The sequence below is a fragment of the Triturus cristatus genome, chromosome 12 (assembly GCF_964204655.1).
Source record: "Triturus cristatus chromosome 12, aTriCri1.1, whole genome shotgun sequence".
NCBI lineage: Eukaryota > Metazoa > Chordata > Amphibia > Caudata > Salamandridae > Triturus > Triturus cristatus.
The window spans coordinates 777,437,386-777,456,081 of record NC_140595.1 but is presented as its reverse complement, the minus strand read 5'-3'; the positions used below and the strand labels follow the sequence as shown (position 1 = coordinate 777,456,081).

The 18,696-nt window shown below is 49.5% G+C and overlaps 1 protein-coding gene across 5 annotated transcripts in view; it reads right to left on the bottom strand.

Moving 5' to 3' along the window:
• KDM6B (lysine demethylase 6B) overlaps positions 1–18,696 on the bottom strand; it is a 950,060-nt gene that overhangs the window by 210,553 nt on the left and 720,811 nt on the right. For 3 of the 5 annotated variants that reach the window (XM_085639043.1, XM_085639042.1, XM_085639044.1), the window contains one exon: positions 5,928–6,098. In XM_085639043.1, the coding sequence (XP_085495169.1) occupies positions 5,928–6,098 (171 nt within the window). The remainder of the gene's footprint in view (positions 1–5,927; positions 6,099–18,696) is intronic. The other 2 variants (XM_085639045.1, XM_085639046.1) reach the window with 1 other exon arrangement.

The window sequence follows — 18,696 nt, the reverse complement described above, 5'->3', positions numbered from 1 at the left end:
CCAGATCGCAAGGTTGAGCTGAGTTGGGTCCGGGTGCCTGATTTCTCCATGGTTCTGAGTTAGGAGGCATGGGGATAGGTGCAGCTTTTGATGTGGTACCACTGATAGTTGTAGTAGTGTGGTGTACCACGGCTGCCTGGCCCACGTCGGAGCTACTAGAATGAGTGTGAGGGAGTGTTGTTGTAGTTTCCTTACCACTAATGGAATTAGTGGGAGAGGTGGAAAGGCGTATGCAAATCTGCCTGACCAGTTCATCCATATCGCATTGCCCTTGGACAATGGGTGTGGGTATCTGGCGGCGAAGCTTGGGCATTTTTTGTTTTCGTGGGTGGCGAAGAGGTCTATCTGAGGATGCCCCCACTGTTGGAAGAATGGGTGAAGAACTTGTGGATGCAGTTCCCATTCGTGTAGTTGTTGCGTTTGTCTGCTGAGCAGATCTGCCATGGTGTTTTGTACGCCTGGAACGTGCTGTGCCAGGAGAAAGATGTTTTGGGGAATTGCCCATCTCCATATGCTCTGGGCTAAGCGGGAGAGCTGGGGAGAGTGTGTCCCCCCCTGTTTTTGGATATAATACATTGCAGTCATGTTGTCTGTGCGAATGAGGACTGCTTTGCCCGAAATCTGTTTTTGGAAGGATTTTAGGGCTAGAAAGATCGCCAAGAGCTCCAGATGGTTGATGTGGAGCGATTTTTGCTGTGGCGTCCATAGACCTTGCATTGTGAGGTGTAGGAGGTGCGCTCCCCAGCCGGAGAGCGATGCGTCCGCTGTTAGAATCACCTGAGGAACCGGGTCCAGGAACGGCCGCCCTTTGGAAAGGTTTGTGGTGTTCCACCACTGCAGAGAGTGATGTGTGCGGCCGTCCACCAACACCAGATCCGTCAGCTGACCCTGGGCCTGGTTCCACTGTTGTGCTAGGCACTCTTGAAGTGGACGCATGTGGAGTCTTGCATGGGGCACTATGAAAATGCAAGACGCCATCATTCCTATGAGCTTCATAAACACTCTTGCTGGAAGAGTGTTGAGGGAGGAATGTTTTGCGTAAGGCTTGAATGCTTGTGATTCTGGCCGAGTTTGGATAGGCAATACCCTTGGAGGTGTCTATAGTGGCCCCGAGATATTGCTTTGTGTGCGATGGTATGAGGTGGGACTTTTGGTAGTTCACCGTGAAGCCTAGCTGGTGGAGCAGTTGGATGGTGCTGTTTGTATGTTGCACACATTGGTGGTAGGACGCGGCTTTTATCAGCCAGTCGTCTAAGTAAGGGAAGACGTGAATGTGTTGACGTCTGAGGTGTGCTGCCACTACCGCTAGGCATTTGGTTAACACCCGTGGTGCGGTGGTAACCCCGAAGGGGAGAACCGTGAATTGGTAATGCTGCCCGTCCACCACGAACCTGAGGTACTTCCTGTGAGAGGGGTGTATTGGAATGTGAAAGTATGCGTCTTTCAGATCCAAGGTAGTGAGAAAGTCTCCCTGACAGAGGAGCGGGAGGACTTGTTGTAGGGTGACCATGTGGAAATGGTCTGAATGTATGTAGGCGTTTAGGGGCCTGAGGTCCAGAATGGGCCTGAGGGTCCCGTCTTTCTTTGGTATTAAGAAATATAGGGAGTAGACCCCTAGATTTTGCTGATTGACGGGGACCTGCTCTATAGCGTGTTTTTGAAGGAGGGAGAGTACCTCCTGTTTGAGCAGTGTGGAATGTTTTTGAGACATTGGACGGTGCCTTGGTGGGATATTGGGTGGGGTAGATGTTAGCTCGAGACAGTACCCTGACCGAATGATTTGGGTCACCCATTTGTCCGATGTTATGGACTCCCATGCGTGGATAAAGTTTTGTAGCCTGCCCCCGACCGGAGTGGGATGGTCTGGGGGGAGCGGAGGGAAGTCATTGTGCGGGTGGGGTAGCAGAACAGGTGGTGTTAGTTTTGCCCCTGCCCTTATTGTTGTTGCCTCTGTAACCACCCCTTTGGTTGCCCTTTGAAAAGGTATTTTGAGGAGGGGACTTGTAGGAGGTAGAGGCGCTGTCGGTGGAGAAGCCTCTGCCTGTGCCACGAAAGGATGAGCGTCGAAAGGAACGTTTAGAGGCTTGTGTTTGGAGTGCCCCCATAGACTTTGCTGTGTCTGTGTCCTTTTTCATCTTTTCCAACGCTTCGTCTACCTTTGGCCCAAAGAGAGTTTGTTGGTCAAAAGGGTGATTGAGTATAGACGCCTGGACTTCAGGCTTGAACCCTGAGATCCTGAGCCAGGCATGGCGACGAAGCAGGACACTGGTATTTATGGCTCTAGAAGCAGTGTCGGCTGCATCGAGGGCACACTTAATGGAGGTGTTTGTAATTAGTTTACCCTCCTGTATCAGGTCATGAGCCTTGCGCTTGTGTTTTTCGGGAAGGTGCTGCATAAGAGCCTCAAGTTCGTCATAGTGTGCTCTGTCATAGCGCGCAAGTAGCGCTTGTGTATTTGCAATGCGCCACATGTTTGCAGCTTGGGAGGCGGTGCGTTTGCCAGACGCGTCTAGAAGTTTCGATTCCTTGTCTGGCGGTGGGGCTTCTCCTGAGGACTGGGAGTTAGCCCGCTTTCTAGCTGTGGAGACAACTAGGGAATCTAAGGGAGCAGGGCCCTTAATGTATGCAGGGTCTGTGGGTGCCGCCTTGTACTTTTTCTCTATTCTAGGGTTTAGTACCCTGGCCCTGACAGGGTCTTTGAACACCTCTGCAGCATGCTTGGTGACACCCTTAAGCATGGGCAAAATAGACGTGGATTTGTCCTGAATGTCAAATGTGTCCAGAAGGAAGTCGTCTTCCACTGGTTCGCTGTGCATGTCCACCCCATGGTAGTGTGCTGCTCTCTGCACTAAGTGATGAAACCCTAAGGAGTCCTCCGGAGGAGACGGCCTGGATGGGTATAGGTCGTCCTGAGGCATATCAGGTATGTCAGGGTTGTGGTAGTCTTCCCATGGGTCTGGGGTCCCCAGTGGAGTGGGGTCCATTGGGGCGTCCGCTGGGTCATAATGTGGGTCCCCGAAGTCCGGATCTGGGGACGGGGTCGGGGAGTGATAAGGTAAGGGTGGCGGAGACCTGGGAGGGGGTGGAGGAGGTGGAGGAGGCAGAGGAGGAGGTAGTGGGGAGGGCACTCTGAGGGGAGAAGTGGCAGAGTCCTTCCGATTGGGTGGTGGAGGAGGAGCCAGAGTGTCAAGGCGTCTTTTCTTGACAACTAAAGTCAATAGCCCAGTCTTTGGATCTTTAGATGGAGTCTTTTGCAAAGGGTCTGGTGTAAACAGAGCCAGTGGCGTCGAATCGTCCGCTGGCGCCGATGATTTCGGAACCGAGGGCTTCGATGGTTTCTGTGCGCCATGCTTTTTTGAGGTCTCCGGTTTTTTCGGCGTCGAAGGAGTTTTCGGCGCCGGAGCGTCGGTGCCGACGGATTTGTGTTTGGTCGGCACCGAGAGTCCAGGCTTCGGCACCGGTGGCTTCGGGGTCGAGCTGGATATTACTTTCTTCGATGCCGGATGCTGTTTTTCGGCACCAGGCGTCGGCTGGCTCGAGCCCGAGCTGCCGTGAGACTTTTGAGGCTTCGACACCAGGCCCGAAGGTGGGGTGATAGAAGCTTTGTGCTTGGTTTTACCCAGGCCTGCAGGCGAGGGTGTAACCTGAGTCTCTTTGGTTTTGGGCGCGGGGGTGGGAGGGGGTACAGTACTCACGACCCGCTGCGCCAGTGTGATGTCCTCCACGTCGGAGTCGTCGGCCTCGGAAGCGCTGACGTCGTCCTCCTGCTCGGTGTGTAGTTGCCCCGAAGCTTCGGCGCCGTCTCCGAAGATGTCCGGTGGAGCTGCGGACGATGAGTGCGCCATGGTGCGTCGAGCTCTTCGATCCCGGATGGTCTTCTTTGATCGAAAAGACTTACAGGCGGGGCAGTCTCTGGCCTCGTGTTCTGGAGAGAGGCAAAGGTTACACACCTGATGGAGGTCGGTGTGGGGAAATTTAGACCCACATTTTGGGCACTTTTTGAACGGAGTCCTTTCCATCGGCCGGGACCGGAGTCGAGGAGGGCCCGAAGGCCGGTGCCGATGTACGGGATGGAGAAAAGTGCCGCTTCGAGAGATGAAGATGATGATGAAGAAACTCGAAGAAACGAGGATTTTCCGTCGAGGCTGGAACCGTAGAAGTTCGAAGCCGGAGCACGAAGTATCACATCCGAGCCCGATGGCGGAAAAAAACAATCTGAGGATGGAGCCGAAGCCCATGCGCAGTACGGACCGAAGGAGGAGTCACCGAACTCGTGACTTCCAAAGACTGTCCAAAGAACAAAAACAAACTGCAAACATCCGGGCCCAACACCAGATGGCGATCTATGCTAAGTGTACAATCTGCAGCTCATATGCCTCGAACACTTAGTTTCATTTAAGCCTCACGTGATTAGCATGTGGCTAGTTATGTGACGGTGCACAGCTAGGTAAATCAGGAATATTCTTATATTTGAAATTTGCGGTAGTTCGAGCTGGCATTAAATGAGAAACTCAGATGAAAACCTCTAAACAATACCTTTTCATATAACCATAACCTGTTCGGTGCATGCCGAGAGTTTGTTTTGTCAGACTGGTAAATTCCCTGTGATGTAGCTTTATCGTGTGCTTTCTTCCTCTCAACACAAGATGTTGTCGTGGTTCAACATTTTGCAGACCGTGACCCCAGGCTACATGAATTACTCAAATTAAATAGCTGAAAACCAGAGCAAAAGAAAAAGCTGGGGCAAAAATCTGAGGTCTGGGAGAGAGAGTCAGCATGAGATAGATATAAAATGGCTCTAATGGGTATAACTGTAGGGGTGGCTCAACATCCTGAGATTCTGGCAAATTACTTAATGTCCCGTGTCTACAGCAATTAACGTGAATTTAAGTGATGTAATTAGTGAGCATGCTTTAATACCTTTGGATTGGGTCTTGGTCAGACTCATTAAAATGGCCAAAAAAGAAGCACTAGTACCTCAATTACAGCGCAAGCATTTGACGGACACTAATTAAGTTTAATCAATCTGCACTTGGTCCATGCTCCACACTAAGAACAGGAAGTGATGTCGTGCGCTGCAGAATTAAAAGGCAGCAAAGAAGCGTGATAAAGATGCCAACGAAGGGTACAAAATGGGGGGCTAAAAGCCCCTTTTTAGATTTATTTTTCTTGACACAATATGTCACCAAGCAACACTGCATGCGCGCAGTCTGAACGCTCGGCCTAAAAACAAATGCATCTAGTAAAATTAATCTATTTCTCTTAAGAGTGTTTTTGTTACACTGACGAACTACATGAAATGTTGATGTACTAAAGAGAAAGCTGCAAGACAAATGGGGTTGGCTAGGTGTTAGAAACGAGAGGCAGTAGCAAATATAGATGTTTAAAGAAGACAAGCCTCTTAACTGATATCACCGACCAAATGTGCTACCTCATGTGAAACCCATTGCACGTGTGTGATTAGGAGTGCAATAATGAAGCTTTCCTTTGCCTATAAGACACATGAAGCACTAACTGCTTTTAACCCATGTAAAATTCCACAGCACCTCTTGAAACGAAAAGCTAATATAACCACTTGATATGCATTAAACCTCAAGACAGTACGCAAAACAGTAACGAGGAGAAAAAAAACACTGCAGCACCTCCTTTTGAAACCTGGTATCGTTTCGAAGTCTTAACCAATGAATTCCTTTATGTATTTATCATATAAATCAGCGACTGCTATTGCTTCACCATGCCCGTAAAACGACGAAGTACAACACATCTTCGGTGAGCTAGGCATAATTATGGCTGTCCTCACAGTAAACCCCACAAACTTTCACTTGAACCTCAGAAATCTACAAAGATCCCTCCTGCTCCAATACAGATCCCATGCCACACACCACAAATAAAATAATTTGGTGGTGTAAGGGAACAATGTTCCTCACCTGTTCAGGACTGTTGCCCCTCCTGCGTTTGGCGATGTTGGGAAAGTCCTCGCTGTGAGGTGGGTGGACCACATGCTGGACTGGTGGAACAGGCTGGATTACTGGAGTCTCCATGGAGGTCCCTGGCCGTTTTATCTGAGCACCTCGCTTGCTGGAAAAGTTTCTCTTCTGCTGAGGTAGGGATAATTAAACCAGTATCAAAAGCATGAAACATATTATGGTGTCTTTCATATATAAATTGTTGCAACTGCACAAATGTGCACCTCTGATTAAGACACTTGGAATCTGGATTTGAATAAGGGACACCCTTCACAGGGTGTCATTCAGAGGTCTGTAGAAAATCTCAACAAACAAATATCCCCTCCCACAGTGGTATCTCTTTCCCTCAACTTCCAATCCTCACATCGGACCTTATTCCATTCTAAAAGGTTCCCTTAGCAATGGCAAAATATTTGGATCTCTTCTCTCCATGCCTGCAAATGATTTGCCCTTTCTACTTATCTTTATGTACACCGAGGCACACGGCAAAAAATAAATTTAAAGGTATTCAACATCAGAGCTGCATCGTGATAAGAGTGGGATTTAAGCTAAGGCTCACAAAACCAGCCTGTAATTTTAAATCTTGCTAAGTAATTGGAGGCTATTAATTTCGACAGCATTGAGGTAGTCCTGGTATTCCTTCCAATCATTCTTCAGACCGCAAACTGAAAAATAGAATCAATGAAGTTCATGATGGGAGGATTACAGGGGACTAACAGTGTGGTGCTAATGAAATCTGGTAAAGGAATATGCTACTTACCAGTATGCATCTGTTCTTGGCATGTAGAGCTGCAGATCTAAACACTATGCATAGATCCCCATCTGGTGTTGGGCCCGGATGTTTGCACTTTGTTTTGTCTTGGAAAGTCACAAGGTATGCGAGTCCTCCTTTGGATTATAGTACGCATGGGCATCGGCTCCATCCTCAGATTGTTTTTCGCCAGCAGGGAAATGATGGAGCTTTGTAAGAAACAGGAAAGATGCCCATGTATGCTGTATCTAAATAAGATAATACTGGAACAGATGAAGGTAGCCGGCCGGGGAGGCGGGTGGGCGTGTGTAGATCTGCAGCTCTTCATGCCAAGAACAGATGCATACTGGTAAGTAGCATATTCCGATCGAGGCATATGAGCTGCAGATTACACACTATGCATAGATCGTATAGCAGTATCCCCACACTAGCTTGTTTAGTTTGCACATCGACACAATAGTGTTTTGTGAATGTGTGCGGTGTAGACCATGTAGCTGCTCTGCAGATATAATCTAACGGAATGTTCCCCAAAAATGCCATTGAAGCCCCTATCTTTCGTGTAGAGTGGGCTTTAGGAGGAACAGATAATGTACGATTTGCTTTGTGGTAAATCTGTATGCATTTGACAATCCACTTAGCTATCCCAGATTTTGATATGGGGTTGCCCATGTGTGGTTTTGAGAAAGACACGAATAGTTGTTTGGTCTTACGAAAAGGTTGTGTTCTCTCTATGTAGTACAGCAGTGCTCTTTTGACATCTAAAGTGTGAAGCGCTCTTTCTGCAACTGTTTGTGGCTGCATGAAGAATACAGGCAGCTCCACAGATTGAGGTGGAGGGGAGAAATGACTTTAGGGGGGAATTTAGGATTAGTTTGGAGAACAACCTTATTATGATGCATCTGCAGCAAGGGTTCCTGAATGGTTAGTGCTTGTAGTTCGCTAACTCTTCGTAGAGAAGTAATGGCTACTAAGAAAGCAGTTTTCCATGTAAAGAATTGTAGCTCACATTAATGTAGAGGTTCAAATGGAGGCCCCATTAGTCGTGTGAGAACGATGTTTAAATTCCACACAGGTGAAGGTGGTACTCGGGGGGGGGGGGGGAATTATTCTTTTGAGTCTTTATGCAGGTACTCTGAAAAGTGATAGATGTTGTCTATTTTGTAGATATGCTGCTATGGCAGCAAGATGCAGTCTGGTAGACGTGTAGGCTAAGTTGCATCTTTGGAGGTGTAGTAGGAGATGAGTGCTGTTATGACAGTATATTACAAATCGTTTCCACTTGGCTGCATAGCATGCTCTAGTGGTAGGCCGTCTAGCTTCTTTAATGACATTCATACAGTCAGGAGGAAGGTTAAGGTAACCAAATTCTAGGACCTCAGGAGACAGATCGCTAGGCTGATCTGAGCTGGGTCTGGGTGTTGGATCTCTCCATGGTGTTCTGGGTTAAGAGGCGTGGAGAGAGGTGTAATTTTTGGTGCGGAACTACGGAGAATTCCAGCAATGTGGTGTACCATGGTTGTCTGGCCCAAGTTGGAGCAACTAGGATGAGCGTTAAGGAGTGTTGCTGTAGTTTATGCACCACTAGTGGAATGAGTGGGAGAGGCGGAAAAGCATACGCAAATCTGTCTGACCAGTTCATCCATATCGCATTGCCTTTGGACAATGGGTGAGGATTATCTGGCGGTGAAGTTTGGGCATGTGGCGTTTTCTTGGGTGGCGAAGAGGTCTATCTGTGGTTGCCCCCACATCTGTAAAAACGGTTGAAGAACTTGTGGATGAAGTTCCCACTCGTGGATTTGTTGTGTTTGACTGCTGAACAGATCAGCTATTGTGTTTTGGACTCCTGGGACATGTTGGGCTAGGAGAAACATTTTCTGAGGAATAGCCCACCTCCATATGCTCTGTGCGAGGTGAGAGCTGCAGAGAGGGTTTCCGCCTTGTTTTTGTATATAATACATGGCTGTCATGTTGTCTGTGCGGAATGCTTTTAAGGCTAGGAATATGGCTAGTAGCTCCAGGTGGTTGATGTGGAGTAACTTTTGTTCAGGTGTCCACCTGCCCTGCATGTGGTGATGTAGTAGGTGAGCTCCCCAGCCGGAGAGCGATGCGTCCGCTGTCATAACTATTTGAGGAATGGGCTCTAGGAACAGTCGCGCTTTGGAAAGGTTCTTGGTGTTCAACCACTGCAGAGAGCGATGGGTACGACAGTCTACCAACACCAGATCTGTTAGCTGACCTGGAGCCTGGTTCCATTGGCGTGCTAAGCACTCTTGGAGAGGACGCATCTGGAGTCTTGCATGAGGCACTATGACTATGCAAGAGGCCATCATCCCTATGAGTTGCATGAACACTCGAGCTGGAAGTGAGAGTTGCGGTTGGAATTTGGTGAGAAGAGCTTGTATGCTTGCTATCCTGGTGGGACTGGGATAGGCCAGCGCCCTTGAGGTGTCTATTGTGGCACCGAGGTATTGTTGCATGCGGGACGGTTGCAGCTGGGACTTGGCGTGGTTTATTGTGAACCCCAGGTCGTGAAGTTGTTGAATAGTGGCGCGAGTGTGTTGTACACACTTATGTGTGCTGCCACCATCCCTAGGCACTTGGTAAATACTCTTGGTGCTGTGGTTACTCCGAATGGGAGTACTTTGAATTGATAGTGCTGACCGTCCACTACGAATCTGAGATATTTTCTGTGAGCGCTGAGAATCGGAATGTGGAAATAGGCATCCTTGAGGTCTAGAGTAGCAAAGAAATCGCCCTGTGAAAGCAGAGGGAGGCCCTGCTGAAATGTGACCATGTGGAAATGGTCTGATTATGTGTAGGTTTAGGGGTCTGAGGTCTAAAACAGGTCTTAGAGAGCCGTCCTTTTTTGGTATGAGAAAATAGAGGGAGTAAACTCCCTTGTTTTGTTGGTGATGGGGAACTGGTTCTATTGCACTTTTTTGTAGGAGGGAGATTACCTCCTGCTTTAGCAGTAAGGAATATGCTACTTACCAGTATGCATCTGTTCTTGGCATGTAGAGCTGCAGAGTTGTACACTTAGCATAGGTCGCCATCTGGTGTTGGGCCCGGATGTTTGCAGTTTGTATTTCTTCTTGGACAGTCTTTGGAAGTCACGAGTTTGGTGACTCCTCCTTCGGTCTGTACTGCGCATGGGCTTCGGCTCCATCCTCAGATTGTTTTTCGCCAACAGGGAAATGGAGCGTAGTAATAACAGTGAGAAACCCATGTGTTGTATCTAAATAAGATGTACTGGAACGGGTACAGGTAGCCGGGGAGGCGGGTGGGCGTGTACAACTCTGCAGCTCTACATGCCAAGAACAGATGCATACTGGTAAGTAGCATATTCCGTTCGAGGCATATGAGCTGCAGATTGTACACTTAGCATAGATTATATAGCAGTACCCAACCTTAGCGGCGACCACCGGTATCCGTTGCAGCTGTTTGAAAAAGTGTCTTTAGTACAGCCTGGCCCACCCTAGCTTGCTGCTTGGAATGCACATCTACACAGTAGTGTTTTGTGAAGGTGTGCGGTGTAGACCATGTGGCTGCCTTGCAGATGTCATCTAAGGGTATATTCCCTAGAAAAGCCATAGAAGCCCCTAACTTTCTTGTAGAGTGGGCTTTAGGGGGAACAGATAATGTTCTCTTTGCCTTTTGATAGCAAATTTGTATGCATTTTACAATCCACCTAGCTATCCCTGATTTTGAAATGGGGTTGCCTTTATGTGGTGGAGAGAAGGAAACGAACAATTGTTTAGTCTTCCTGAAGGGTTGCGTTCTTTGTATGTAGTATAGTAACGCCCTTTTTACATCAAGTGTGTGTAAGGCCCTTTCTGCAACAGATTGGGGTTGCGAAAAGAAGACAGGTAATTCCACTGATTGATTGAGGTGGAAGGGGGAAATGACTTTGGGCAGAAACTTCGGATTTGTGCGAAGTATGACCTTGTTGTGATGCATTTGTATGTAGGGTTCCTGTATGGTGAACGCTTGTATTTCACCAACCCTTCTAAGGGAAGTGATAGCTACAAGGAAAGCGGTTTTCCAGGTGAGAAACTGTAGCTCACATTTGTGCATTGGTTCGAAGGGCGGACCCATTAGTCGTGTAAGAACTAAATTTAGATTCCATACAGGGGAAGGTGGTGCCCTAGGAGGAATCACTCGTTTAAGGCCTTCCATGAAGGCTTTAATAGCGGGCACTCTGAAGAGTGATAAATGCTGCCTGTTTTGTAGATAAGCAGCGATCGCTGCTAGGTGTAGGCGTATGGATGAATATGCCAGGTTACACCTGTGAAGATGGAGCAGATAGCATATGATGTGCTGTATGGATGCATCTAGGGGGTTGATTGTATTGTTACGGCAGTAAATTACAAATATTTTCCACTTTGCGGCATAGCATGCTCTAGTGGTAGGACGTCTGGCTTCCATGATGATGTTCATGCAATCAGGGGGAAGGTTAAGGTATCCGAATTCTAAGATTTCAGGAGCCAGATCGCCAGGTTGAGCTGAGCTGGGTCCGGGTGCCTGATTTCTCCATGGTTCTGGGTTAGGAGGCATGGGGAAAGGTGCAGTTTTTGATGTGGTACCACTGATAGTTGTAGTAGCGTGGTGTACCACGGCTGCCTGGCCCACGTTGGAGCTACCAGAATGAGTGTGAGGGAGTGCTGTTGTAGCTTCCTGACCACTAATGGAATTAGTGGGAGAGGTGGAAAGGCGTATGCAAATCTGCCTGACCAGTTCATCCATATCGCATTGCCCTTGGACAATGGGTGTGGGTATCTGGCGGCGAAGCTTGGGCATTTTTTGTTTTCGTGGGTGGCGAAGAGGTCTATTTGAGGATGCCCCCACTGTTTGAAGAATGGGTGAAGAACTTGTGGATGCAGTTCCCATTCGTGTAGTTGTTGCGTTTGTCTGCTGAGCAGATCTGCTATGGTGTTTTGTACTCCTGGAACGTGCTGTGCCAGGAGAAAGATGTTTTGGGGAATTGCCCATCTCCATATGCTCTGGGCTAAGCGGGAGAGCTGGGGAGAGTGTGTCCCCCCCTGTTTTTGTATATAATACATCGCAGTCATGTTGTCTGTGCGAATGAGGACTGCTTTGCCCGAAATTTGTTTTTGGAAAGATTTTAGGGCTAGAAAGATCGCCAAGAGCTCCAGATGGTTGATGTGGAGCGATTTTTGCTGTGGCGTCCATAGACCTTGCATTGTGAGGTGTAGGAGGTGCGCTCCCCAGCCGGAGAGCGATGCGTCCGCTGTTAGAATCACCTGAGGAACCGGGTCCAGGAACGGCCGTCCTTTGGAAAGGTTTGTGGTGTTCCACCACTGCAGAGAGTGATGTGTGCGGCCGTCCACCAACACCAGATCCGTCAGCTGACCCTGGGCCTGGTTCCACTGTTGTGCTAGGCACTCTTGAAGTGGACGCATGTGGAGTCTTGCATGGGGCACTATAAATATGCAAGACGCCATCATTCCTATGAGCTTCATGAACACTCTTGCTGGAAGAGAGTGTTGGGGAAGGAATGTTTTGCGTAAGGCTTGAATGCTTGTGATTCTGGCTGAGTTTGGATAGGCAATACCTTTGGAGGTGTCTATAGTGGCCCCGAGATATTGCTTTGTGTGAGATGGTATGAGGTGGGACTTTTGGTAGTTCACCGTGAAGCCTAGCTGGTGGAGCAGTTGGATGGTGCTGTTTGTATGTTGCACACATTGGTGGTAGGACGTGGCTTTTATCAGCCAGTCGTCTAAGTAAGGGAAGACGTGAATGTGTGGACGTCTGAGGTGTGCTGCTACTACTGCTAGGCATTTGGTAAACACTCGTGGTGCAGTGGTGACCCCGAAGGGGAGAACCGTGAATTGGTAATGTTGCCCGTCCACCACGAACCTGAGGTATTTCCTGTGAGAGGGGTGTATTGGAATGTGAAAGTATGCGTCTTTCAGATCCAAGGTTGTGAGAAAGTCTCCCTGGCAGAGGAGTGGGAGGACTTGTTGTAGAGTGACCATGTGAAAATGGTCTGAATGTATGTAGGCATTTAGAGGTCGGAGGTCCAGAATGGGTCTGAGGGTCTCGTCTTTCTTTGGTATTAAGAAATATAGAGAGTAGACCCCTAGATTTCGTTGATTGACGGGGACCTGCTCTATAGCGTGTTTTTGCAGGAGTGAGAGTACCTCTTGTTTGAGCAGTGTGGAATGTTCTTGAGACATTGGACGGTGCCTTGGTGGGATATTGGGTGGGGTAGATGTTAGCTCTAGACAGTACCCTGACCGAATGATTTGGGTCACCCATTTGTCCGATGTTATGGACTCCCATACGTGGATAAAGTTTTGTAGTCTGCCCCCGACCGGAGTGGAATGGTCTGGGGGGAGCGGAGGGGAGTCATTGCGCGGGGGGGGGGGGTGGCAGAACGGGTGTTGTTGGTTTTGCCCCTGCCCTTATTGTTGTTACCCCTGTAACCACCTCTCTGATTGCCCTTTGAAAAGGTATTTTGAGGAGGGGACTTGTAGGAGGTAGAGGCGTTATCGGTGGAGGAGCCTCTGCCTGTGCCACGAAAGGACGAGCGTCGAAAGGAACGTTTGGAGGCTTGTGTTTGGAGTGCCCCCATAGACTTTGCTGTGTCTGTGTCTTTCTTCATCTTTTCGAGCGCTTCGTCCACCTTTGGCCCAAAGAGTGTTTCCTGGTCAAAGGGGTGATTGAGTATGGATGCCTGGACTTCAGGCTTGAACCCTGAGATCCTGAGCCAGGCGTGGCGACGAAGCAGGACACTGGTATTTATGGCCCTAGAAGCAGTGTCGGCTGCATCGAGGGCACACTTAATGGAGGTGTTTGTAATTAGTTTACCCTCCTGTATCAGGTCATGAGCCTTGTGCTTGTATTTTTCTGGAAGGTGCTGCATAAGAGCCTCTAGTTCGTCATAGTGTGCTCTATCATATCGCGCAAGCAGTGCTTGTGTGTTTGCAATGCGCCACATGTTTGCAGCTTGGGAGGCGGTGCGTTTACCAGACGCGTCCAGAAGTTTAGATTCTTTGTCTGGCGGTGGGGCATCTCCTGAGGATTGGGAGTTAGCCCGCTTTCTAGCTGTGGAGACAACTAGGGAATCTAGGGGAGCAGGGCCCTTGATGTAAGCAGGGTCTGTGGGTGCCGCCTTGTACTTCTTCTCTATTCTAGGGTTCAGTACTCTGGCTCTGACAGGGTCTTTGAACACCTCTGTAGCGTGCTTGGTGACACCCTTAAGCATGGGTAAAATGGAAGTAGATTTGTCTTGTATATCAAATGTATCCAGTAGGAAGTCTTCTTCTACTGGTTCACTGTGCATGTCCACCCCATGGTAGTGTGCTGCTCTCTGCACTAAATGATGAAACCCTAAGGAGTCCTCTGGAGGAGACGGCCTTGATGGGTATAGGTCGTCCTGAGGTACATTGGGTATATCAGGGTTATTGTAATCCTCCCATGGATCTGGGGTCCCTGGTGGAGTGGGATCCATTGGGGCGTCCGCCGGGTAATTGTCCGGATCCCCATCATCCGGATCTGGGGATGGGGCCGGATCGTAGTGAGGTAAAGGTGGCGGAGACCTGTGAGGTGGAGGCGGTGGAGGAGGTGGAGGGGGTAGGGGAGGCGGTGGTGGGGAGGGCACTCTGAGGGGAGAAGTAGCAGAGTCCTTCCTTTTGGGTGGAGGAGGAGGAGCCGGAGCATCAAGGCGTCTTTTCTTGGTAGTTAAAGTCAAAAGCCCAGTCTTTGGATCTTTGGACAAAGTTTTTTGTAAAGGGTCTGGTGTAAACAGAGCCAATGGTGTCGAGTCGTCTGTCGGCACCGGTGATTTCGGAACCGGGGGTTTCGATGGTCTGTGTGCGCCATGTTTTTTTGAGGTCTCCGGGTGTTTCGGCGTCGAATGATGTTTCGGCGCCGGAGCGTCGGTGCCGACAGATTTGTGTTTGTGTTTGGTCGGCACCGAGTGTCCAGGCTTCGGCACCGGTGGTTTCGGAGTCGAGCTGGATTTTGCAGTCTTCGGTGCCGGATGCTGTTTTTCGGCACCGGGTGTCGGCTGGCTCGATCCCGAGCTGCCATGAGACTTTGGGGGCTTCGACACCGGGCCCGAAGGTGGGGTGATCGAAGTTTTGGTTTTGGTTTTGCCCAGGCCGGCAGGCGAGGGAGTAACCTGAGTCTCTTTGGTTTTCGGCGCGGGGGTGGGAGGGGGCATAGTACTCACGGCCCGCTGCGCTGGTGTAACGTCCTCCACGTCGGAGTCGTCGGCCTCGGAAGCGCTGACGACGTCTTCCTCCTGCTCGGTGTGTGTTTGCCCCGAAGCTTCGGCGTCGTCTCCGAAGATGTCCGGTGGAGCTGCGGAGGATGAGTGCGCCATGGTGCGTCGAGCTCTTCGATCTCGGATGGTCTTCTTCGATCGAAAAGAATTGCAGGCGGGGCAGTCTCTAGCCTCGTGTTCCGGAGAGAGGCAAAGGTTACACACCTGATGGAGGTCGGTGTGGGGAAATTTAGACCCACATTTTGGGCACTTTTTGAACGGAGTCCTTTCCATCGGCCGGGACCGGAGTCGCGGAGGGCCCGAAGGCCGGTGTCGATGTACGGGATGGAGAAAGTGCCGCTTCGAGAGATGAAGATGATGAGGAACTCGAAGAATCGAGGATTTTCCGTCGAGGCTGGAACCGTAGAAGTTCGAAGCCGGAGCACGAAGTATCACATCCGAGCCCGATGGCGGAAAAAAACAATCTGAGGATGGAGCCGAAGCCCATGCGCAGTACGGACCGAAGGAGGAGTCACCAAACTCGTGACTTCCAAAGACTGTCCAAGAAGAAAAACAAACTGCAAACATCCGGGCCCAACACCAGATGGCGACCTATGCTAAGTGTACAATCTGCAGCTCATATGCCTCGAACCAGATGTTCTTGTGACATTGGACGCTGTTTGGGTGGTATGGTTGGGGGGGTAGATGTTAGTTCGAGACAGTAGCCTGATTTAATTATCTGTTGCACCCACCTGTCTGAAGTGATGTTTGCCCAGGCAGGGAGGAATTGGTGGAGTCTTCCCCCGAGTGGAATGGTCTGGGGGAAGTGGAGGGAAGTCATGGGGTGGAGGCAGAGCGGGAGTTGTTTTTGCCTCTGCCTTTGCTGCTTTTTCCCCTGTAACCACCCCTTTGGTAACCTCTAGTAAAGGTGGATTGGGTGGGAGCCTTGTAAGAAGTGGAGGGGCTATCAAAGGAGTAGCCTCTATGGGTGCTTCTGAAGGATGAGCGACGAAAGGAACGTATGGGAGCTTGCGACTGCAAGGCTCCCATAGATTTGGCTGTGTCTGTATCCTTTTTAATTTTCTCAAGTGATACGTCCACATTGGTGCCAAATAGGTGTTGCTCATCGAATGGCTGATTGAGTATGGAACTCTGGACTTCAGGTTTAAAACCTGAGATGCGTAACCAGGCATGCCTATGCAAAAGGACACTGGTGTTTATTGCCATTGAGGCAGTGTCTGCTACATCTAAGGCACAACGGATGGAGGTGTTAGTGATGGTTTTAACTTCCTGTATGAGTTCATTGGCCCTGTTTTTATACCTGTAAAGGAGGCGCTGCATTATGGACTCAAGTTCATCATAATGTGCCCTGTCATACCTGGCTAACAGCGCTTGGGTATTAGCGATGCGCCATATGTTTGCTGCCTGTGACGCTGTGCATCTAGGAGTTTAGATTCCGTATCTGGTGGCGGATGTTCGGGAATTGGCTCTCTTCCCAGCATTAGAGACTACCAAGGAGTCTAGTGGTGCGGGGCCTTTAATGTATGCTGGATCAGTAGGAGCAGCCTTATACTTTTTTTCTATTCTCGGGTTGATGACTCGAGCCCTGCCTGGGTCTTTGAAGATCTCTGGTGCATGCTTAATGAACCCTTTAAGCATGGGTAAAATTGAGGTGGACCTTTGTGTGGTGTTGAAAGTGTCCATGAGAAAATCTTCCTCTACTGGGTCTGTATGAAGGGCAACCCTGTGGTACTGGGCAGCTCTGTGAAGGAGCTGGTTGAAGCAAATATTGTCCTCTGGAGGGGGAAGGCCTGGAGGGATAGAGGTCATCTTGTGGGGTGTAAGGGAAATCTGGGACACTGTAATCATCCCAGGGGTCTGGGGAGCCAGTAAAGGTAGGGTCCCCAAGGGATTGATCGTCCGCAGCTCCCCCTACATCAACTGAGGTGTTATCTACTGGGGTAGGTGATGGTGTAGGAGAGCGGTGTGGGGGAGGAGGAGGAGGAGGAGGAAGAAGAGAAGGGATCCTTAATGGAGAGGTAGCAAAGTCTCTCTTTTTCGGTGGTGGTGCCGGCGTTTCTAGGGGTCTTTTCTTGATGCCAAGCATTAAGTGACCAGTCTTAGAATCCTTCAAAAGAGTATTTTGGGTAGGATCTGGATGAAACTGTTCTTCTGTGGGAGGCAGATCCTTCGGAGTCGACTGCTTCGGTGCCGTAAGCTTTTTCGGCGCCGACTCGGTAGCGGTTCTAGGTTTGCAACCGTGCAGTTTTGCAGTGTCTTTATCCGATGGAACTGGTTGTTTTTTTCGGTTCTGAGGTCTTTGGCTTCGAAGAATGGGAGTCTGGGCCCTCTGGTGGTAGTTTTTGGTCAACTCCGAGGGTGTTGTCGGTGCTAGCCTTCGACGCCGAGTGCTTAGATGTCGAAGCAGCGGTCAGCGTGGATGAGGAAGAGGACGTCTTCTTTTTCGGTGCCTGAGTATGTTTTTCAGCACCGAGTGTAGGCTGACTCGAGCCCGAGTCACCTAAAAGCTTAGTAGGCTTCTTTACCGGGCCCGAAGGCGGGGCATGGGAAGCAGTGTCTCGTGTGCACCTGGGCCCGAAGGTGAAGGTCGGGGTCGACGTCTGTACTCACAGCCCTCTGAGCTGGAGTGATGTCCTCGACAGAGTCATCTGCTTCGGAGGCGCCGATGGCTTCTTCAACCCGACCTTGCTCCGGAACATCGACACCTTCTTGGAAGATGTTGTCGGGGATCTAAGATGACGAGTGAGCCATTGTTCTTCTACGTCATCGATCCCGGATAGTCTTCTTGGAGCGGAAGGAGGCACAAGCTGGACGGTCTCTGGCCTTGTGCTCCGGTGAGAGGCAGAGGTTACACACCTCATGCAGGTCGGTGTGGGGAAACTTCGACCCACATCGAGGACACTTTTTGAATGGCGTCCTTTCCATGAGCCGGAGAGGAGGCCAAGGTAGGCCCGAAGGCCTTCGTCAACGACCGGAATCGAAGACTTCGAAGTTGAAGGGTCGCGTGGATTGGGAAAACGCGATCGAAACAATACCGTCGAGAAAAGAAGGATTGCGCGTGGAAAGAGAAAACCGTTAACGGTTCCGAACTGGAGCGCGAGAACACATCCGAGCCAGATGGTGGAAAATAATCTGATGATGGAGCGGATGCCCATGCGCACTATGATCCAAAGGAGGAGTCACATACCTCGTAACTTCCAAAGACTTTCCAAGACAAAAACAAGTGCAAACATCTGGGCCCAACACCAGATGGCGATCTATGCATAGTGTGTAATCTGCAGCTCATATGCCTCTAACATGTGTTTTTTGCGGAGGAATTTTTGGCCTGCAAGTACAATCCTAAATTAGCATCTCTTCTGACCATAAGCCAATGCATGCAGGGAATTTAAGTGTCAAGACAACCAGAGTTAAGGGTGTCACAGGAGTGTAAATTCTTGAAGAGTGTGCAATATACGTTTTTGGGAAGGGTGGAATTTTAAGAATGCCTGGATTATGAGAGACTAATAATTCCTGGAAAGACAGGAAGCATTTTATCTTTCCAATGCTTATCAGACTGAAGCAGTCAGGAAATCGAAGTAAATGTTGGCTTAAAAACAGTAGGGTCAAGGGAGGTATGTCAAAGGCTTTAATTAAATATTTTTATTTAACGTGTTCTGGTTGAGAGTTAGAGAATTGAACAGTTAAATCAAAAATGGATTAGGGCTTTGGAGGAAAATGAATAAGTTGGT